Source organism: Arvicola amphibius, chromosome 6 (assembly GCF_903992535.2).
Source record: "Arvicola amphibius chromosome 6, mArvAmp1.2, whole genome shotgun sequence".
Classification (NCBI taxonomy): domain Eukaryota; kingdom Metazoa; phylum Chordata; class Mammalia; order Rodentia; family Cricetidae; genus Arvicola; species Arvicola amphibius.
Window position 1 is genome coordinate 145,337,832 of NC_052052.2, and position 22,168 is coordinate 145,359,999.

A 22,168-nucleotide genomic window follows, 5' to 3' on the forward strand; every position below is an offset into this window, starting at 1 on the left:
ACCTAGCAGGTCGTCCCTCCTGGAGTCTCCGGGATAACCCGAATCAGGCCGTGTTCGTGGCTTGGGGCTGAGAAGAGCAGGGCATCCCCTTGCCATCCGCGTCTCGGGGTCCCGTCTGCAGTCCCTCTCCCCGGAGCCCGGAGCCCGCGGGGGACCGCCCGGCAGGCCACTTCTGCGGCGGGGCTGGGCAGGGCGCGGGCCCAGGGGCGGCGCTGTCTCATCCCGCGGCCCAGGCAGGTGCGGCGAGGCTGGCGCTCACGCGGGGCCCGTGTGTCCTTGGCCCGCAGAGATGGACGGCGATGGCGGCCGCCGAGACGCCCCCGGCGCGCTGATGGAGGCCGGGCGCGGCACGGGGTCGGCGGGCATGGCGGAGCCGCGGGCGAGGGCGGCGCGGCTCGGGCCCCAGCGCTTCCTGCGGCGCAGCGTGGTGGAGTCGGACCAGGAGGAGCCGCCCGGCCTGGAGGCGGCCGAGACGCCGAGCGCGCAGCCCCCACAGCCCCTGCAGCGCCGGGTGCTTTTACTCTGCAAGACGCGCCGCCTCATCGCGGAGCGCGCCCGGGGCCGCCCCGCCGCGCCCGCGCCTGCCGCGCCCGCAGCGCCATCTGGCTCTTCGGGTGCCCCCTCGGACCCCGGTCCGGAGCGAGCGGGCACGCAGGAGCCAAGCCCGGATCCCACCACCGCCTCAGCCACAGCTGAGCCGGTCCCCGACGGCGGCCCGCGGCAGGAAGAGGCGCCAGCCCCAGCCCGGGAGGACACTGGAGCTACCGAGGCGAAGCCCGAGCCCGGGCGCGCACGCAAGGATGAGCCTGAGGTAGAAGAGGACGACGAGGACGGCCTCAAGGCCGTGGCCACCTCCCTGGATGGCCGCTTCCTCAAGTTCGACATCGAGCTGGGTCGAGGCTCCTTCAAGACGGTCTACAAGGGGCTGGACACGGAGACGTGGGTGGAGGTGGCATGGTGTGAACTGCAGGTGAGTGTCAGTACCCACAGGTGGGCTGTCCGCAAATGCGTCCTTGGGTGTGTCCTTGCTCTTGCGCAGGGCTTTAGCAGCCCTGGGGATGGTGGTGACTGGTATTGTCACCTTCTGTGTGGGTGTCCGGCAAGACATGTGTCGTGTGTATGGAAACCCTGTTGGTGCTGTTTCTGGACCTGTGCACAGGTTTAGGCTTGTCATCTTGGAGGGCAAGGCTGGCTATGTGCTGTGCCAAGTTGTGCCCACGGTGACAAAGACACTGTAGTGGGCGGTGGAGCTAGGTCCTGTTAGCCCCTGCCCCTTGGAGGTCCTCAGAACCCACTTTTATTGACTCCGTAGAGACTGGAGGTCGTGAGAAAGAAGGCAGTGTCTGGGTCCTTCTCTAGGTGGCCTGGAAGCTCCCAACTGTCCTCAGATTAGCATCTTCCTTTGCCCTGTAAGATGTAGGTGTGATAGCTGCAGATGCCTGCAAGGGCTTCCTCTGACTCAGGAGTGATGCTTGGTGGCTTTGGGCCCTGCTGGCCAAGGCCTAGAAGCCCGGTCAGCAGCTTCCTTGTGCTCTAAGAGCCTGGTTTGTTCGCAAATGAGATGTGTGAGTGAAAACCATGAAAAATGCCTGCCTTCTCTCTTTTTTTCTCTCTCCCCCTCCTTCTCCCCTCCCCCCTCTCCCCTCCCCCTTCTCCCCTACCCCCTTTTATTCCTTCCATCTCTATTTCTATCTCTGCCTCTTTTTCCCTTTCTTTTTGGAAGCAGAGGCTCAGCATGCATTTTTCATAACCTTGCCCTCACGTTAGCTGTATCAGGCCTGGCCCTGAAGATTATATAAACCGCAACCCTAGCCGTCCTGGGGCCAGCCTTGGAAGAGGAGGCAGCTCCTGTCACAGGGGGTGTTTACAGCCCCTCCCTTACTGGGAGGGAGGGGCAGCTGTCAGGCAGGCAGGGGCCAGCTGGGAGAGTGCTGGCTGGCGGTGGTGTAAGCTTACCCTGCTGGCCTGTGAAGTTAGCTGGCCTTGCAGGGCTGGTGCATCCTGGGCAAGCCTGGGTGAGCTGGGTGCCAGGGCTGCCATCCACTGCAGGATGCCTGCACTTTGGGCCCAGAAATGGGATTCAGGCGCCGTGTTCTTGCGCCTGCAGGGTGCTCGGCATGTGTGTATGAGCTGGGCTCATTTCGAAGGTGTTTGAACTATCAGTCATTCAGAGCCCTTGTCTCCTCACTGCCCTTCGATTCCGTCATGTCAGTACAGCGTTTCATGAGAGAGTCAGTGGTGTCTTTGGGGACTTTCAGCAAGAGTTGAGGTTCTTTCTCTCTCATGGTTCCTATGAGAATCACCCCTGTCCTTTGCCTGGCATGTCCTAGACCTTGCAGAGAGGCAGCCTTGATGGTGCAGAATGGGTGTGGATGGTGGGGGGCATGGCGTATGGCCCAGGATCTGGGAGTGTGCCCCGTGCCCCTGCCACCTGAAGAGGCACAGAGGAGAGGGTTCAGAAGGGGAGATGATTTTCTGTTCTGGAGAACGGCATGATTCTTGGCTCCCCATTTTTCTGCTTTGGCCAGATGACCGGTGTGGTTCTCTGAGCACCTGCTGGTGCCACTACTATGGAATGTCACTAAGGGTAGAGGACAGAGAAGGTGCTACCGTAGGCTGGATAGGAGATAGACTTCCATAGTCCAAGCCTGCCTATCTGACCAGGGCATTGCAGAGGCGGGGGACTCTTGTTAATTCCCCTTCCCTTTAAGGTAAGACATGTCAGTCTTGACCTTGTTGTGGGCGGGGCAGCAGAAGGTGGGACCTGACTGGTGGCCTAGGGTCTTTGGATACTTGGCTCTAGGTAAAAATGGGGTAGCTTTTGGACTTTAGTGCTGTCCCTTGCTTGGGGAGACTAGAACCCCCCAGTAGGGAGGGAAACCGTCCTCACACCTGTTTCAGTGAGCGATGCTGTTCATGTTCAGCTCAGGCTGCCATTCATGATACGGGGTCACCTTCCTCTATCTGACCTACCCTGGGAACGCTCGCATGACAGAGACCTCGACCAACTTAGAGCCCTCTAGATGAGAGCCTCCACATCTTAAGTCATATCGATGATGGGATCATTGAATGACTGCTTGATTCAAACCAGTAGGTGGCTGGATGTCGCAGGATTTGGGAGGATGGCAGAAGCCTGACTGAGCCTTGGGAGAAGCCCACCCAGATGCCCCTGTGTGGTGTCCTGGGCTGAGGAGATAGTGGGGCAGCAGGATTCTACAGATACCCAGATCAGGGTACAGGTTAGGAACGGGGAGCCAGAGTCCTAGTCCTGGATGGGGGTGGGATCCCCATCCATCATATGCGGAGCACGCCAGCAGGGTATGGGCTATAGGTTTCCTGGCATTGGACCCAGGAGGGAGCCTTGTTTATCCACCATGTACTGGGTTCTTCTCCAGTGTTTCCTACTGTTGGGGAGGGTTCCTGGACTTTGGGTGGCATGATGAAGGGAGGGTCTGCCAGGACGTTGTTTTCCTCCAGGGGAGGTTAGTCTCCACTGCCTTCTCTGGACACCCAAAGGGCTTCGGGCTGTTTACCCAGGTGCCTGCTGAGTGACTGCTTCCTTTCCTCACCCCCAGTGGTGGGCCTAGCGTGGCCTCCACAGTGGTAAACTGCTTGAAGTCTCTTTCCAGGGTTCCCTGCCAAGGGGCGGAATCAACACAGTCACAGGCCTTGTGAGTAGCTTAGAGGACACTGGGTTCCCTTTAGTGACTCCGTGTTGAAAGGGTTTGACAGGGAGAGCGGTATGTGCTCGTTCCACATCAAGGGCAGGAAGATGGCCCACCTTCTCAACTGCAGACATGCCGGGCTGGAGCCTGGATTTTTTTTTTTTTAAGCTGGGGGTGGGGAGGCATTTAAAATAATTTTACCCTGTCGTCTATTGTTTGAATGCACTTTTACTCCTGCTAGCAGAGCTCCTTACAGTGGCAACGGAGGAAGCAAAAACGTGTCCATAATCCTCCTTCCTCAGCCTTTCTCCCTGCTTTCTGGAAGCTCAAGTGTCCCCTGCTGTGTGCCCCAGTCTGCCCCAGAAGTCCTGCTGTGTGCTGCTATTGCGGGGAGGGAACTGTCTCTCAGAGGGGTCTGAGCCAGGTGTAGGTCCTTCTGGGAGGTGGAGGTGCGCATCCCTTGGTCCTGGCAAGCCCAGCTTGCCCCTAGCAGAATGGTATGAGGCCTAAGGAGGAAGTGTGGGGGCGGGAGGCTTTGTCTTCTCAGCCCTGCCTAAGCCTTGCTTGCTAAGCAGGGAGAAGACAGCCTCAGGGTGCTCCGGCCCCTGAGTGGGTCCTGCTGTGTGTTATGGGCACCTAGAAGAGCTGTGTGCTCCCACCTCATGCTCTGGCCAGATGTAGAGTGTCCTCAGCTGCCAGTGCTGGGAGCAGGTGTCACCCAAGGGCTCATCCTGTGTGGCTTATGCGTTGGAAGACAACTCAGGTGCCCCTAAGGCTCGAGATGGAAGTCCCAGGTCCAGGGCTGGGAGAGCCCCCAGTGTCATGCTGTGCAGTGATAACCTTGTGCAAGAGGCCTGGCTGCTAACACACCTGCTCTCATCCCTGGCTCCATGGTGTGGGAACAGGAGGCAGTGAGCCACAGTCCCAGCAGGCAATGGTGCTTGTAGGGAGAGGACACTCCGAGACAGCATGGCCTGATTTGGCTGGCGGTCACCTGGTCTTCTTCTTCTCTCTCTTTTTTTTTTTTTTTTTTTTTTTTTTTTATCCCCTGAGTGCCTAATTTTGTTCGAAGAGCTATAATTGACAAGTGGTCTGTTTTAGCGCTGCGCTCACCTCCTTCATGCATGCTGACCGCAGCCTTGGTTCGTGGGAAAGGTTGGCTCTGGCTGCCTGAATGGCCTGTGGGTATGGCTTTCCCATCAAGTATAGAAATGTGGGCACCTGTACTCGGGCCCCTCCCCCCCATCCTCACTCCTGAGCGGTGGTGCGAGGTGTGTGCGGCAGCGAGCCATGTGGTCGGCTTTGGTGAACAGCAGTCCAGGCTGCAGCCATCGTCCCTGGAGTGTGAGGAGGCCAGGCACCCAGAGAGGCAGGTGCTTCGACAGATGGATGCAAACCTGATGGGTGTTCTCGCAGGCTCGGGCCTTTGCAGGTGCCCGGCTGAGTCTGATTTAAGGCCAGATCTCTGTGTGACTCAGGCACGATGGCTGTTTCTCGTCTTAGTCCCATTGAGGACCTGTCTCACCCATGAGGGTAAAACGGCACATGCCGTTTGTCTGACCTGCTGTCCTTGAGCTGGTGTTGCTACAGCTCTGGTTACCCAGATGCCTGTGAGGCAGCTAGATCCACTTCCCGTGGCGCTGGCCTGGGACACTCTGTGCAGATAGTCACATCTCTCTCTGCTCTGTCTGCGTGTGTCCTCTAGGATTGCTGAGCGCTTGCACCCCGGATTATTTTCCTCATGTTAAACATGAACAGGATGTGCAGTCATAAGACTGAGGCCCAGACAACCTAAGGTGGTTACTGGGAGAGCAGATAGGCCAGGTGGGGATTTGGGGAGGAGCCACTGAGAGCTGAAGGAGTTCAAGGTGATTGACTGGTTCCTAAACTGGGAACAGCCACATAGCCTGGGTGTGGGCGTGCTGGTGGTGAGGATTGGGCTGGTGATTGCAGGGTCCAGAGACGTCTGAGGCAAGGATGGCTCCTGTGTACTTGGCCATGTGAGGACCGGGCAGGCTTTGAAGCTTCATGTTTGTAGGGTGCCAGGTAGGGCAAGGCTCTGCAGATGAGTTGCTACCCAGGAGATAACCTCAAGAAAAGGGAAGATGATGGTCTTGAACATTGGTTCTCAACCTATGGGACATGATGCCTTTGGGAGGGTCACATATCAGATATTTACGTTACGATTCATAGCAGTAGCAAAATTACAGTTATGAAGTAGCAACAAAATAGCTTTATGGCTGGAGTTCACCACAACATGAGGAACTGTATTAAAGGGTCACAGCATTGGGAAAGTTGAGAGCCACTTTTCTAAAGAATCTGAACGACCCTGGTCAGAAGTGCAGACTTCTATGCTCATTGGTCAGGTTGGCTTTTGTTCAGTCTGGCCCCTGATTCCAGGCCTGGGACCACCCCAGTGAATGGATCAGGTCATGAGCTGGGAGACACAGAGAAATGTCTGCAGATCTGAGAATGCTGTGGTGGGGACTTGGAAGACTTGTGGGAGGGAGGAATGAATCATTTGGACGGGACACCTGAGTAAAGGCCCAGAACAGGAGTCCTTGAATTGGTGGCAAGGCAGTTAGATGGGTCCCAAGGGCAGCCTGGAGGCGTGGTCAGGACTTTTGTCGGGGTGTTCTGAGCAGAGGAGAGGACAAGAGTACATGGCAGGGAGCCAGCCAGGAGGGTAGGGCGGAAGGCAGGGTCAACTCTGGTGTACTTGATTGTGTTAGCGCGCGATTTGAAGGTGGAGAAGGTGGGAACAGAGGACATGGTGGGGACTTGGGCCAGCAGAATACAGGACCAAATTTTGCTGGCAGAACCTGCTTTTGGGAGCTTCAGGTGTAGATGCAGCCATGGAGCGTGGGGTGGGAGGTGGTGGTGTGGTGTGTGTGGGGTGTCTGAGCTCTAGTGGAGGCCAGGCCTGAAGGGAGGTTCTTAGAGGCCCTGCCTGTCCTGGTGGCGCCCCAGGACAGGTGTGAGTTCTGTCCATTGTCATACAGGAGGGGAAAGGGTTTCCTCACTGCCCTTGCTGTCACAATAAGGAAGTACATATACTGTGACCTCTGTTGTCATTCTCGTGCCTTCTATGTTGCTAGCCAGCTATTTAAGACAGTTTCACAGTCTGAGCGGTGCTGGGCTGTTTGGCGTGTTCAGTGCTGGCTGCTCACCTTCCAGAAAGCTCAGTCTTACTTGTGGTTCCTCTGTGCCCTGTGGGTGTCTCTCAGGGCTTGTGGCTTGGACCTGGCTTTGGGCCGAGGCTGTAATGTGTCCAATGTGAGTGCACAGGGCCCAGGTTACTGCAGTAATGGAGGAGAACTTGACCTGGTCCAGCGAAGGTTTAGGCTGTTTGTCTGGTCTCCTTTGTGGTCTGCCCTGGGCCAGCAGCTGTGGTGAAACCCTTGTGTCTTTTTGCAGAGCTGAGATAGATCCTAGGGCCTCAGCCAGTGCTGCCCTGAGCCGTGGTAGAAAGGGGGCTTTGGGAATGTATAGCCAGGTAAGATATGCCACCAAAGATTCCGGCCCTATACACATAGATACTGTGGGGGGTGGGGCTTGCCATCTGGTGGGTACCTGCTACTGAGAGCCTTAGTGTTTTTACCTTGGGGTAGGGGCATGATTCTGGCCAGTTCTCAGAACTGCATCCCATAGAACATATGGATGGACCTGCAGTGACTCTCTTCCCACCTTCGTAGTAAACAACAGTTTGTAGCTATGCAGAGCGAGTTGATCCTGGCAAGGCTGAGCCCCAGTTCCCACCTTGGGGTGGGGGAACAGAGCCTGGGGCGCTGGGCTGTACCAGCCTCAGCATCCAGGTTGCAGATAAGGGCCGGGGCATGAAGCACAACAGCTGGGGTTTCCGAAGGCAAATCAGAACCTGGATATGGCCCCTGATACCCCAGAGCTGCAGGCTTCTGCAGGCTGGGGCGGGTGGCTGCAAACTCCCTGCTTCCCAGCGTTTTAAAGTCCAGTTTTGTTCTTGGTTCCCAGACTATTGGATTACTACTTCCAAGGTAGCATTCATTAAATATATGTAGCAAGTCTTTCTCTGTCCTGCCACCCAGCTTCCAAATAATGACATGGAGACTTATTATTAATTATGAAAACCCAGCCTTAGCTTAGACTTGTCCCACTAGCTCTTATAACTTAAATTAGCCTTCTTCTATTAATCTATTTTTTTTTTTTTTTTTTTTTTTTTTGGTTTTTCGAGACAGAGTTTCTCTGTGGCTTTGGAGCCTGTCCTGGAACTAGCTCTTGTAGCCCAGGCTGGCCTCGAACTCACAGAGATCCGCCTGCCTCTGCCTCCCGAGTGCTGGGATTAAAGGCGTGCGCCACCACCGCCCGGCCTATTAATCTATGTTTTACCGTGTGACTTTTTTTTTTAATTTTCCTTCATTCTGTATATCTGACTTCCATGTCTCGTTGGCATCTTGCTGACGTAATTTGCATGCTTAGATGATGCTTGCCCGGTTCTCTCTCTGCCCGGAAGTCTCGCCTATACCTCCTGCCCAGCTATTGGCTGTTCAGCTTTTTATTACACCAATCCCAACACAGCCGTACATCTCCGCACAGAGTACAAATATCCCACAACATATATACATATTAGAACTGTGGGAAAGAACAAAAGAAAAGCAATCAAGAAAGTGTGGTGTTGAGAGAAGGGTAGACAGATCAGAAGAAGAGAAGAGAGAGCCTAGAAGGCCCACACAGAGAAAGGTGATGGCTCTGATAAGGCAGTTCTTTTAACAGAGTAGTGAGAGGCTTTCAACAAATGGTGCTGGGGACAGGTGGGCCTTCAACCCAGGGCTGTGGCTCAGCACAGTGCTTGCCAGGTGAGGCGCTAGGATCCATCTCAGCTCTGCAAAAAGACACAAGTAAACAAAACAAAGGTTAAAGAAAGAACATACACATTTGAGACCAACAGCAAGCCACACAGGACCTAGAGTGTATGCCCTTCTGAAGAATCAACCTAAAAAGGATCACATCTAAGTCTAAAATGCTCAGAAGCTAGACAAAAACCCAGGCGATCTTGGTTTTGGCCATGACCTTTTAGATGCCTCACCTAAGGTACAGCCCATGACAAATAATTGATAAGCTGAGCTTCATTAAAATTAAAATCTCGTCTGTGACAGACACTGTCAAGAGGATGAAAAGAGCAGCCACGAACTGGAAGAGACTGTTGACCAATACCTCAATAAAGGAATCCAAAACACACAGAGAAGTTTTCAGAACTCAGCAATAAGAAAATGACCAGACTGAAAAAAAATAATAAGGTGTTGGTGGTACAGTCAGAAGGCAGAGGCCAGCCTGGTCTACAGTAGGAGTTCCAGGACAGTCAAGGTTACACAGAGAAACTCTGTCTCAAAAAAACAACAAAAAAATAAATTTTATTAATTTAAAAAAAGTAGGCTAAAGGCCTAAATAGACACCTGTCTGAAGGAATGATCATACGGCCACTGAGCATGAAATTATGCTTAGTATCGTGTGTTGCCAGGGAGATGCAAACTTAAGTCTCAATGAGAACACACCGAACCCCTATTAGAATGGGCAAAGCCAGAATAGCTGACACCACCACATGCTAATGAGGACATGGAGCAACTGGAGGACTCCCTCATCACGATGGGAATGGAAAGTGGTGACCCAGCAATCTTCCTCTTAGTATTTACTCTGTCTCGAAGCATTGAAAGTTACAAACCCACATTAAAAACCTGTTCATGAATGTTGGTGACAGCTGCGTTTGTAAGTGTTAAAACACAGAAGCACCCAAGATATCTTCCAGTAGATGAGTATATTTTGTGGTATGTCCAGAAAGTGGAGTATACCTCAGCACTAGAAAGAGCAGAGCTGTCAAGCCATGAAAGACGGAAGAATCTTAAATGCGTATGGGTAATGAAGACACTGACCTCTGATGGATCAACTTCATGCATGCTGTAAAAGGCAAAACCAAGGCTGGCAAGGTGACTCAGCAGGTGAAGCATCCAGATTTACAGAGAAAACTGACCCCTGACCTCTGACCTCTTTATGTGTGCTTTCTCCTAGTAAATAAATATAATTAAAAAAAATAAGCTTAACAAAGAAGGCAAAGTCATGGAGGTAAAATAAAGATAGTAAGTGGGGACAGCCAGAACACAGTGAGGCCGTTCTTGGGGACAGCCAGAACACAGTGAGGCCGTTCTGTGTGACAGTGTTGGCTGCAGGTGGCTTTCACTTGTCTGAGGGTACAAGGTGTACGGGAACTGTCAGCCTTGACCAGTGTTTCCAGGGAATAATGACATGTCTATTTTAGCTTGTTGCTTGTAATAAGTGTGCCATTCCTATGGAAATTTTCCAGCACAGGGAACTCCAACCTTCCAGAACCCAGCACTTCTCTACGAAATGGGGTTTATGAAGAGAGAGGAGCCTCTCTACATCATAAAAGGTCACAGAAATAAAAAGCCACCTACTGTCCAACAAACACAGCTGCCTTGATTGTTTTACCTTCCAGTGCTCTGCACGCACGCAGGGTTGACAGGTGTCAAGTCTCTCTTGATTTATTGTTGTTGCTGTTGAGGGCTTCTGCTGCTCCATGATTTTCACCTGGCTCAGGGATACTGCCCCGGTCCTGAGGAGATGTTTCCTGAGAGTGTAGCTCAGCTCTCCTCTGGGTAGGTAGATGGACCAGCAAGGCAGCCCTGGCTCAGGGATTCTCTCAAACAACTGTGGCCCTCACCTTAATGTTTGAGTGCCAGCTATGTCCTCGAGCCCTGGACCTCGATGTTCTGGCCAGGAGCACGATCCCCACCGGAGGGTGAGGGAAGGTGGTGAGAGAGGCTCAGGGCCTGTAGTCCTGGAGGCTTTGCTCAGGGTGGCTCCAGGGTTTTCTTCAGCAGGGAGCCCTTGGCCCAGGCCTCAGCTCTACAGGATCTGAACATATCAGCTAGGCTGTGCATGGTCACAGGCAGGAAGGAAAGGCTTGGATTTGATGGGAACTCCCTTGGGTGCGGAGATCCACCTATGTGCCCCTCAGTCATGAAAAAAAACTTTCAGAGATAAGAGAGGCTCAGTTGGAAGGACCCTGTGAAAGGTCATTTGGCAGAGCAGTGTCAGATGGCGCCGCCCACAATATCTCTGTTGCTTGAATGTCTTGCCTGTATTCAAAGCGTGGCTGCAGAGAGAGGCCTGGGGAGTTCTGGGTTAGCCAGGCATGGTTACTGCAGAACTTCTCAGAGCCTTTAAAATGCCCACTATGCTGTGAAGTGCTGGGCTGTCTGGGAGACTGTGGCTTACCTACCGTCTTCTATTTCTGTGCAGGGTGTCTCCTGGCCAGGGTGGGGAGGAGTTGTGCACTGGTGGAGGGGCTGGTGTTGGAGGTATTCTTGTGATATTTCCCTGCATCTCTGCAAGTGTGTGCTGTCCTGCACGAGTCAGTGGTGCCGTTGATAGCATGCCTTGGCCTTGTGACCCTGTGTGTCTCCCTCCACTGTCGTTCGTGTCTGACTCTCAGTGTATATGCTTTTGAATGGGTTGGGAAGACTTTCAACTGTGAGCCTACTGCATGCTAATCCTAGGCCATGCCTGGAATCTGAAAACTAGAGATAGCCAGATTAAGGGCAGTTCACCAGTGTTGGAAGGGGGCATAAGACATTTCTTCTTTCTCTTTAACTCTCCTCATCCACGTTGACATTTGACCTTTTTTTTCAAGGCAGACTTTCTCTGTGTAATAGCCCTGGCTGTACTGGAACTCACTCTGTAGACCAGGCTGGCTTAGAACTCGCAGAGATCCACCTGCCTCTGCCTCCCGAGTGCTGGGAGTAAAGGCGTGCGTCACTACACACACCACTATACCTGGCTTGTGTTTATTTAATTCTTACAGGAAAATCTTCATAGGTATCTTCTTTGATCTTTCTGGCTGCAGGAGAATCTGTGGTCTTCACTGCTGCGGGGGTGTCTGGGAAAGGCTTGATTTGCATGACTGTTTTTGGTTTGTTACCTGAGACTGAGTACCCCGGATACCCAGGATGGGGTTTCAGGCTGGGAGTAATTTCTCCCTCTAGGGGAGTGTTGGTACTGTGTGCATAGGAGCCCTCATCCATCTGGGTAGGTCCCAAACAGAGCAGCGCACCTGCTAGCTTGCCTGTCTGGCCTTATTCACACCTGGCCCCCGTGGGCATCTGCAGGCCCTAAGGCTGCTGCTCTCTCCCGCATGCCCTGCTTCTTGTTCTTCATCCCCATCTGGGCCCCATTGCAACTTTTTCCTCCTCCTAACTCTCTAGTTTCCATTTCTTTCTCACTTTAAATTTCCGAAAATCCCTAGCTACTGGCAGAGTGGAGTGTTGAGAGTCTCCATCGCTGCATTTCTGTGCATATTATCTGACCCACTTTGGGTTCCTCCTTGAATCCTTCGGCAAGCCTCTCCTGACAGGAACAGGGACAGGTCCCCACAGAGCCTCTGCAGGGTCACGCCCAGGGCCCAGGTGGGTGGATCTGTTGAATGTGTCTGGTGTGTGGCTTTGTGATTCTCATGATTGCTCTCTTTGGGTTCCCTGTTTGCTCCTGGGATCTCATCTGTGAAGAAACTGGTGTAGTGTTTGATTATCACATCTATTTTAATCTAGACTGATGGTTTTCTACCCTCTTAATGCTATATGATCCTTTAATACAGTTTCTCAGGTTGTGGTGACCCCCCTACCATAAAATTATTTTGTTGCACTTGGTAACTGTAATTTTGTCACAGTTATGAATTGTAATGTAAATATTTTATATACATGATATCTGATATGCGACCCCTGTGAAAGGGTCGTTTGACTCTCAAAGGGTCGCGGCCCACAGGTTGAGAACCATTGATCTAGAACAACCGTTTTTCCCTTTATCACCCCCAGTTAGCCTTTCAGTGTATAGCGACCCCGCTGGTTCTGTCTGGTGTTTCTGCTCAGTGGAGTTGGACTGTATGTCTCTGGAGCAGCTGCCACGGGGTGCTGCACGTGCAGGTCACAGGGCTGGCCAAGCTGCTGTCCCTGCGGAGACCTGAGCACTTCTAGCCCAGAAATAGCCGTGCTGACACCCATGGACGCCCTGTACCCTGGAGACTAAGCAGCTCCCATCAGGGACGGCTTCCATTTTCCCTTCTGAGGAGGAAGCAGAGGGACATCAGGGTGGTTGTTCAGTCTTACTTCAGGTACCTGCCTTGAACCCAAGACTGATGGAGCCTGCTGGGTAGCAGGCTGCTGCTGTTCTGGGGTCGCTCTGTTCTGCGTTGACTTTTGGGTAGTGCTAGCCTCCTGGCACTCTGAGCTCCTGGTTAGGAGCCCTGGATGAGAGATCTGCCTGTCCCGGTCCAGTGACTACTGGTAGCACCCCTGTGGCTTCACAGGATGCCTGGCCCACCTGATCAGGGCAGAATATGTCTGAGATGGTCCTCTTCTATCATCCCTGGACCTGCTTCATTGGGATGACACCCTAACAGAGGAGCCACAACCAAGAGGGGCTCTCTCTAGGGAAGGATTGTTTTTTTGGCACCTACGACCTCCTTCCATGCTCTGATGTGACCGTTGTCTGATGTCATCCTCCTGGAAAGTCTTTCCGGGTCATGCTTATTGCATCTTTGCTGACATACGCAGAGGTCTCATTAATCACCCAGGGCCATCTCCACCCACCCTAGCCCCACCTCCCACCTGAGGTTGGTTGAGCAATGTGGGTCCACTACATTGTAAATTATGCCTGGGCCATCCTTACCTGTTGTCACCTTGCTGGGGGGCCAGGGGTGAATTAGAGACTGTGCTTAGCTCCTACCTCTGCCTTTCCATCTGACCCAAACTTCTGTGCTCTTCCAGGCTGGGCCTGGACACGAGGAGAATTTCCTCATCTTCTGGGGTATGGTCTCCGCCTGACCGTGCCTCTAGAAAGATGGCTAATGTCTAGAGTTTGGGGTGTCTCCCAGCTGTTCTCATGCCTTCAGGGTCTCAACGTAGCTCCTGTTCTCTTGCCTGAGCCCAATCCTTGGACCCCATCACCCCCTTTTGGCAGTAGGGTTTGTGCTTCTGGCAGTCAGGGTGTACTGTGGGGTGCTATTACATCTTTACTTCAGGAGGCCATCTTGCTGGGCCAGTCCTCAGCGAGCTGCCAGCATCGCTTCAGACAGGCCCGAGTGTTTCTTCTCTTTAGTAGTTAGTTTTGGCAGAGGAGAGAGTTTGGCCTCTTTGGATGTAGTGTGGAAAACACAAGGTTGGTGGGGAGTGAGGAGGCACAGGGGTCTGTCACTGTCCCTCACCCTTGGGGTAGAGTTTCAGAAGCCCTGTGATCCCCAAGCCTTTGGACAGTGTCGGGGCTGGCCAAATGCCAGAGCTGACAGGTCATTGCTGAGTGAGGTTGCTTTTCTATGGAGAGACTGTGGGGCTAAGAAAGCACGCTGAGAACTCTGCCTGCTGCGCCCGTGTGGGCACCTTTGTCTCCAGAAAGCCAAGGTCCACTAATACTGTGCTTGGAGGTAGGAAGAGGGTCTGTGTTCTGTTTGCTGGCCTGCTGTACTGGCCCAGTGGGTGTGGTAGGTGCTGTGTGTGGGCCTCCACCCCAGGAATGGAGATGCTACTGCCTTTTATAGGAAGTCTCATGTGGACAAGTTAAGGTAGTCAGGTGGATGTTGGGACACCATCAGGGCTTTGAAGTTTGTCCTGGGGTTTCTATATCATTTGCCCATCTTTGTGGAGTTGGGGACAGATGTAGTGGTGGCCCATAGCCTATCTCATCTGGAAGTGAACGTTTATCTTTGGAAGTTCAAGGTGAAAGAGAATGGTGGGTGCTGGGGTTGTAACCCAGTTAAGAGAGTGTTTGGCTAGCATGTGAGAAGTCCTGAGCTCATTTCCCTAGTATGGAATAAACCAGGTGTGGTGTGTATACCTGTAATCCTAGCACTCAAGAGGTAGAAACGGGTGGATCAGAAGTTCAAGGTCATTCTTGGCTACATGATGAGTATGAAGCCAGTTTGAGATACATAAGACCCTGTGTCCCACATGCCTTCCCCCCCTCCCAAAAAAAAAGTGTCCCTAGGGTGGTCCTTCCTTCACAGAAGAGATAAAGCAACTGTAACAGATTGAGGAGCAAGTGTTGCAGGAACCTTTGGGGGAGGTGCTCCCTCTGAGTGCTCTCTGCAGGTGGTTTATGCCCTTGTCACTTCCTCTCTGTGGCAGAACTCATGGGAGCAGGGCCAGAGTGCCTGCCCCGCTGGCTGATAGCCCTGGCTGGGTACCTTCTCCTGAGAGCTAGGACCTAAGCCCCAGGTGAGATGTTGGCTGAGGCCCAGAGAAAGCACCAGCTGGAGTCTCCCCCTTCTCCACTCTGTGTCTGCCTGCATCTGTGTTTACTGCTCCCCCAGCTCTGTCTCCCCTTGCCCTAGGAAGAGCCTGAGAGGTTCGCTTCTGGTCTGTCTGAAATGGCCTGTCAACCTCTGTAAATATTTGATGACCGCAGTGATAGAAAGACAAAGACCTGCTCTGTTCCCTGCAGGGGAGTGAGATGGTGACATTGGAACGTTCCAGCCCCACTGGCTGCTTCCCTGATGGCTTGTGGATGGTTTTCAGGCAGGTTCTTTGTGTCTGTTCACCCTAGGCCAGAGGAGAGCCCCTCCGCCTGCCAGGGCGAGCAGTGGCAGCTGCCAGCTTCCCACCTGTAGTGCTGACTGGGTGAGGAGGGGCTGGGCCTGGCTCAGGGTCTCATTATTCTGACTGTCTGGCCTTGCCCACTGGGCTAGGTTTAGGAAAAGAAGTGGTGACCTGAGCATAGCACAGCCCCTTGGCAATATACAGGGGCCCTTGCTCTGCGGCTGCTCCTGGCCTCCTGTGTGTGTACCACGCTGCTTGCACACATGTGCACACATGTATGTATATGCCCTCTCCTTAGCTTCCTTGGGAACAGACCTGCCTTGGGGTGCTTCCGTGGTAATGAGGAGCCTTTTCAGGAGGCTTTATGGAGGGGCCACCTGTCCCATGGGCCCAGGGGACACTATGTGTGGGGAGGAGCTGGAACTCCTTGGAGGCCCTGGGGCTCTGTAATGGGAAGGTGAACATTGACACAGCTGACAGTCTTTAGACAAAAGCCTCTGCGTCTTTTCTCTCATCTGCTGCTGAGGCTTTGGCAGGCTTCCTGGTGGAGGCTGAATCACAAGGGTTAAAGCTGTGATTGTGAATGGCCAGCCGGCTTGTCCTCCCTGCTCAGCAGGAAGGTTTTCCGGGCTTTGGGGAACAACAAGGTATGTGCAAGCTATTCTTGGCAGAAACTCACAGTTGGAGGGGGCGCTGCAATTCTGCAGACTGAGTAGTGTTGGGATTCACGGTAGGGATGGTTCTTGGCTGCTCTGCTCTTGTAGGGTTCCTATAGGAACTGTGTTCTTGTCTCCAAGGACCATATCTGATGGCATTTGCCAGGTGTCCAAGCTGGTGTTCAAATGGCAACTGTCAGGGCTATGTCCTGGTGCACAGTGCTAAGGTGGGGGCTGAGGCAGGGCTTCCATCTGACTCGGATTGGGAGCCTAGAGTGCCTTTTGCTAACTTAGCTGCCTGAGGATTCAGGGCTCTACATAAATGCACAGAAAGCCCAGCAAGAGGCCTGGCACAGGGAAGCTGCAAGAGCAAGGCAACCTCCCGGAAGGCAAGTACCTTCCCTGAGCCTGAGGCCTGAGTGTTGCAGAGAAGGTGACGATGGGTGATGGCATGTGCTCTGCGACATGGACTGGGAGTGGCAGCATGTCAGGGCCCAGAGAATGCCACCAGGAGGGCACGGCATGTGGTAGGCATGTCTGACCAGTGTAGCAGGGCTGTAGGGCTGAGGAGCTGGCTGGCGTAGCCCACCTTCCCTCCAACACTCCCAGGCAGGGCTGCAGAGCTGTGATCCTGCCTTGGGCTGAGATCAAATCAGAGCAGGTCAGGGGCTGGAGAGATGGCTCAGAGGTTAAGAGCATTGTCTGCCCTTCCAAAGGTCCTGAGTTCAATTCCCAGCAACCACATGGTGGCTCACAACCATCTGTAATGGGGTCTGGTGCCCTCTTCTGGCCTGCAGGCATATACACACAGACAGAATATTGTATACATAATAAATAGATAAATATTTTTTTAAAAAAAATCAGAGCAGGTCAGGCCAGCTGAGGCCAGCTTAGGCTTGGTGGGTAAGGGAGCAGGGCTGTCTGAGAGAAGCCTGACCTGCTAGGCTACCGTCTGAAGTGTGCTGACAGATGAACATTGTGCTCGCCCTTCCATCCCCCGATCCTGTCTCCCTCCTGCTACTTGGCCATCAGATTCAGTGCAGAGCCGATTCCCCATGGCTTCATTAGCAGATCGTTTATACCAGCGTTTAGGGGATAGATACAAGTCATGGTTGAGAGGGCTCTGTTCCTCTTCCCAGGGTCAGGGGCTCTCAGCATATTGTGTAAGCTGGCCACTGCACCCTTTGGCCTCTCCGGGGCTTGTGGCTGTGATGAAGATGGCATGGATGAAGCCCTGTGTCAGAAAAGCGAATGGCTATGGTGGACCAAGACTGACACTCAGGCTCTACCTAGAACCTTTGTCACTTGGGGAGACTGCCTGAAGGCCAGCCTCCTCTGTACCCTCCAGTTCCCTTTCCATATAGTGTTCCATTGACCCCTTCAGCTATAGGATTCAGGCCTCTCCCACCCCTGTCAAACCTGCCGATTCCCCTCCCCCTCCATTCTCTAACTGCTCTGACCAGCCCTTCTCTGTCCCTCTGTCCCTCCCTGCGGCCTGTCTGGAGCCTGGTCTCCATAGCAACAGTTGCTGCTGTGGAAGCTGGCGCCCGCTGAGTCTCATCCCGTGGGGAGGTATTTTTGGCACTGCTGAGGGATTTTATTTTATCTTTGGTGTTGACTTTTACTCTGGGTGGCACAGAGCTGGGGCAGTGCTAGAGGCATCTTGATTTGGGGGCACCTGGTCTTGGAGCGCCCCCCCCCCCTTTTTGTGGCACTTGCATAGGCCTGATCTCTAAGGTTGATATGGATATATTTGGAGGTCTTGGGCCCTAGAAATGGGTGCATATTGATGAAAAGAGGCACTGGGGTGGGTCTGATCCCTGGAGCAACCACAGCCTTGGGTCATGGCCCACTTCACAGAAAAGAATATGGGTGCCGTGAAGAATGGCATCCTGCAGGGAAGGCAGATCTCAGAGCTGCTCTGATGCCTCCCTGCTCTTCAGCAGGGCTCCTGTAGGCATGCTCTGTGTGGTGCTGCTCTTTGTCCCCCACCAGGAGGTCATTTCTGCAGAGCTGCTCCTTTGAGATTGGTGGAAGTTTTGACAGATGGAGCGAGAAGAGAAGGGATGTCATATGGTGCTTTTGAGCCACCAGCAAGTGTATGTGGGCCAGTGGATCTAGGGACCCTCCAATCTCCATGTATGTTGAAGGAGGCTGCTTGTTTGTCCCGGCCACCCGGAACTGAAATAACCACACAGAAACTATATTATTTTAAACACTGCTTGGCCCATTAGCTCTAGCTTTTTATTGGATAACTCTTACATATTAATTTAACCCATTTTTATTAATCTGTTGTATTGTCACATGGCTGTGGCTTTCCTTGCCAGAGTCTTGTCTCTGGCAGAGCTACATGGCTTCTCTCTGACTCCGCCCTTCTTTTTCCTAGCATTCAGTTTAGTTTTCCCCTCCCCCACCCCATCCTCTCCCCTGTAGCTCTGCTATAGGCTCAAAGCAGTTCCTTTATCAACCAGTGTTATTCATAGCATACAGAGGGGGAATCCCACATCACATGTACCCTGGCCTGGGGGAGTGAAGGCTAGGCTAGACCATCTTGGTTCCTCTCCTCATCTGAGTTGCTAGTGACCGCCCAGCTTCTGGTTCATCATGAGGATGATGACCTTGTGGCTGATGAGGAATAGGTGAAATGTCCTACAAGGTCCTAGGTGGATGCATGCCTGCCCACCCTGAGAAGCTGGCCCCAAACATAGTCCACTATGTTACTATGCCCTGTGGTGAGCCCCTGGAAGGTGTACAAGAGGGGCTGTCCCTTCTGAAGAGACATGAAGAGTCTGTCCTGGGGCCTCCCTTTGCCTCTCTTCCTCATCTCCCTGGGAGACGCATGTGGCAGCAGTTGGCTCTAGTGGAAGCCTAGGGTGCAAGAACTGTGTATCCTAGGGTAGGGATTGGGAACAGCAGTGAGCCGTATCAGATTTAGGAAAGACGAGGTACCCCCTAGTCCTCTCTATCTGTTATTCTGCTGGAATGGAGGCCATGGAGATATTCACAGTCCAGCTCAACCTTTTCCAGACCCTCCCTAGACTTGAGGAGGCTGTCCATACATGGATTGTTTAAATCAGGTGGACTAGCCAAATGAAGAGCTAATTGAGGGCGTGGGCAACAAGTTCCTCTATCTTGTCCTAAGACCCTTAGCTCAGGTAACACCCTCCGGTTGTTGAGTGATGGGTTCAGCCTGTCTTCGCCTGCAATTCCTCCATAAGGAGGGGATCCCCAGCTCAGCATCCTCCCGGGGCATGTCCCTTGCCTTTCACAACCCATTCAGTAGGAAGCAGGTGCTCAGTCTATGTTCATGGCAGATGAGGCCACCCCCTCCTTCTCAGCTCCTCCAGGAGTAGCCTGACAGGTGGCGGAAACTTTGGGAGAGGCGGTCACGCTTCGCAGAAACTGCAATTCTCTTTCCAGTGAGTATATTGGTACAAACCCCGAAGCCATTTATAGAGCAGATGCCAAAGGGAGCACTTGAGGAATTAAACTCCATGGTAACCTTGCAGTGGAAATGAAAATAGTCCCGCTGTAAACAATCCTCTGCTGCCTGGGTCATGGCCTAGGTCCTCACACTCCTGAGGCACTGGAGGACGCCTGCTCCCCCGCTCACCAGGTGCTGTCTTAGATTTCACCAAACTTTGCAGATGGTAGAGAATTGGTGTGGGTGGGAGAGAAGCCCTGTGCATCTGTGGAAGCTCGACTGTGACTTTGCTTTTATGTATGAAGCTTGCCCTGCACCTTCATGCTTGTTGTCCACCTCCCCATCCAGGGGCATCATGAGGGTCCCACGGTCCTTTCTCAGTTCTCTGCTGGGCCCTCTTAGGTATCTGGTTCATTCTGCTCTTGTAAGTATCACTACAGGGACAATTCCCAGGCAAGACCCAGAGCAGCATGGTGCCTGAAGGTTTTCCCAGATGAGCCTGGAGCTGACAGTCCCAGGTGAGGGTATACCTTGGTGATAGATGTCTTATGTCTTTGTCCAAGTGCCCCCACTTTGGACTAGGATGGGAGGTTTTCTTTCCGAGAAATACTTTTGAAAACAATAGAGGAAATGCATTGTCCTCGTTGTCAAAAGTGAGGACTTCTGCCTACGTGTCTGGCCATTGAGTTGGTTCCTCTCCCTGCGGTGTATGCTCTGTGCTCTTGTCACAGATGTTTGGGGAGCTGTTCCCCACTGAGTCTGCAGTGATTGTGGTTCTGGAGGAGCCTGGTGCCAGCCTGCTTCTGGAACTTTCCTAGCTTCACTAACCCAGAGCTGCAGCAGCCTGACTGCAAAATGTGGCCCCTTGGAAGTAGCTTTTTTTCTTTCCAGTGGCCTCCAGGGAGAAGCTCTGGAGAGCTGGCGTGTGCATGAAGACCTCTGATCTGAGGAGGCTGGCCACAAGGCCAGGTCTGTCCCGGGTGGGATGGGGCTGAGCTGCTGTAGGACAGTCATTTGTTACCACGGTTGTGTTTGCCCACAGTGGAGGATGAACCTGAGCCTGGGTCAGGACGTGCTGGTTCTCATGCCCGTTGCCCACTTGGAATGTGGACGGATGATGACCTGACTGAACTCCACTGTACTTTGCTGCCAGTGACCTGGGATGTGGCGGGTAATCGTGGCCTTACAGTCACCCTTGGGCTTCACTCCCTGGAAGCAGACTTTGTAGTCAGCTCCAAGCCTTGGGGACCTCAGTTGAGAACAGCCTGGGGTCCCCTTGGTCTTGGTTTGTTCCTACCAATGGGTTGTACTTAGGTCAAGGGAGAACTTGCATTGTGACAGAAGGGGGGCCCTTGTGTCCAACCACAAGGTCTGCAGCTAGTCTGGGCATTGTGGTTACCCCTGGACCCCTCAGGTGAAGGTGGAGTTGAGTGAGTGCCTGTTATACCAAATCTTTAAAGTCTTTAAAATTACATTTACACATTTATTTATTTTGTGAGTGTGTGTGCTCATGCCACCGCATCCATGTAGGGGTCAGAGAACAGTTTATAGGAGTAGATTATAGAGCCAGGGGATTGAACTCAGGTCATGAGGCTTGGCAACAAGTGACCTTACATCTCCAGCTCTGATTTTTACCAACTCTTACCAAAGATTTGATTTTACCATAAAGGGGAAGCTAACTGTGCTTGAGGAGGTGGTGACGTAACCTGATGTGTGGTGTGTAACCCAGGACTGCAGCCAGACATGTGCAGTTGTATGCTGTGTGACATATAGTGGAAACATGGGACATTGTAGTATTTGATGGAGCTTCTTAAACTGTGTTGTGGCCTCATGCAGATCTGACTTACTAGATTGGGGAAAATTTGGTAACAGTTAAAGGTTTCTGGACATGAAGTGACAAAAAATTAATTCAAAATAAAACACGAGTCCCAAGTGTTTCTGGCAGCCCTCACCTTTGTATCGAGTAGTTTTGTACTGTTGATGCTTTCACGTTGGGAAATGAAGCAAAGCCCACCTAAAGTCCCTTGGTTCAACTGTGCTATTGAGCTGCATGACTTTTCTGTGGTACAAAGTCTCTTGCTCTCGTAGGCTGCTGGAAGACCTTGTTATGCAAAAAACAAAACAGAAAAAAAAGTGCTGTTTGTGTTACTAATAGGAGTTTCACAAAAAAACTGTTCAATGAATTTTGGCTTCAGGCTGGGGTAGAATTTCCAACTGTTTTCTGAAAGGGCTTTAAACACACTTCTGCCATGTTGCGCTGTGGAGTTATGTGAACTGGCATTCTCAGCACTGACAATTATAAAATCAAAATATCCGCTGTGAAAAATGCTGAAGATACTCTATCCCTTGTAGCATGGAATCTTCAGCCAAGATTTAATTCTATGTGTAAAAATAAACAAGCACCCATCTCATTAGTATGAAAACGTGCTTTTTTGAATAAATATTATGTACACATACATATATATATATATATATATATATATATATATATATACACTGTATGTGCATAGACATACCAACCAAAGGTTATATATACACATTTATGTGGGGGGTGTTTGCAGGCAATTATGTCTGTGTCTGCACTTATGTGGGTCAGATGTCTGCATCAGGAGTCTTTTTCAATCATATTACACTTTATTTTTTGAGACAGAGTCACGCACTGAACCTGGAGCTCACTGATTTGGCTGGGCTGGCAGATGAGCCCTAGGGATTTGCCTGTTGCTGCCTCCCCAACACTGGGATTACAGATGTTCATGCCATGCCTGGCTTTTACTTGGGTTCTGGTAATTTGAACTTAAGTTCTTTTAATTATCTATGCAGCAGATACCTTAGCAGCTGGACCATCTCGCT

General features: G+C 52.3%; 1 protein-coding gene across 1 annotated transcript in view; it reads left to right on the forward strand.

The window, feature by feature from the left end:
- The first annotated feature begins 289 nt into the window (after positions 1-289).
- Positions 290-22,168, forward strand: part of Wnk2 (WNK lysine deficient protein kinase 2) — a 112,198-nt gene continuing 90,319 nt past the window's right edge. The window contains 1 exon segment of the mRNA XM_038333561.1: positions 290-970. Coding sequence (XP_038189489.1) covers positions 290-970 — 681 coding nt within the window.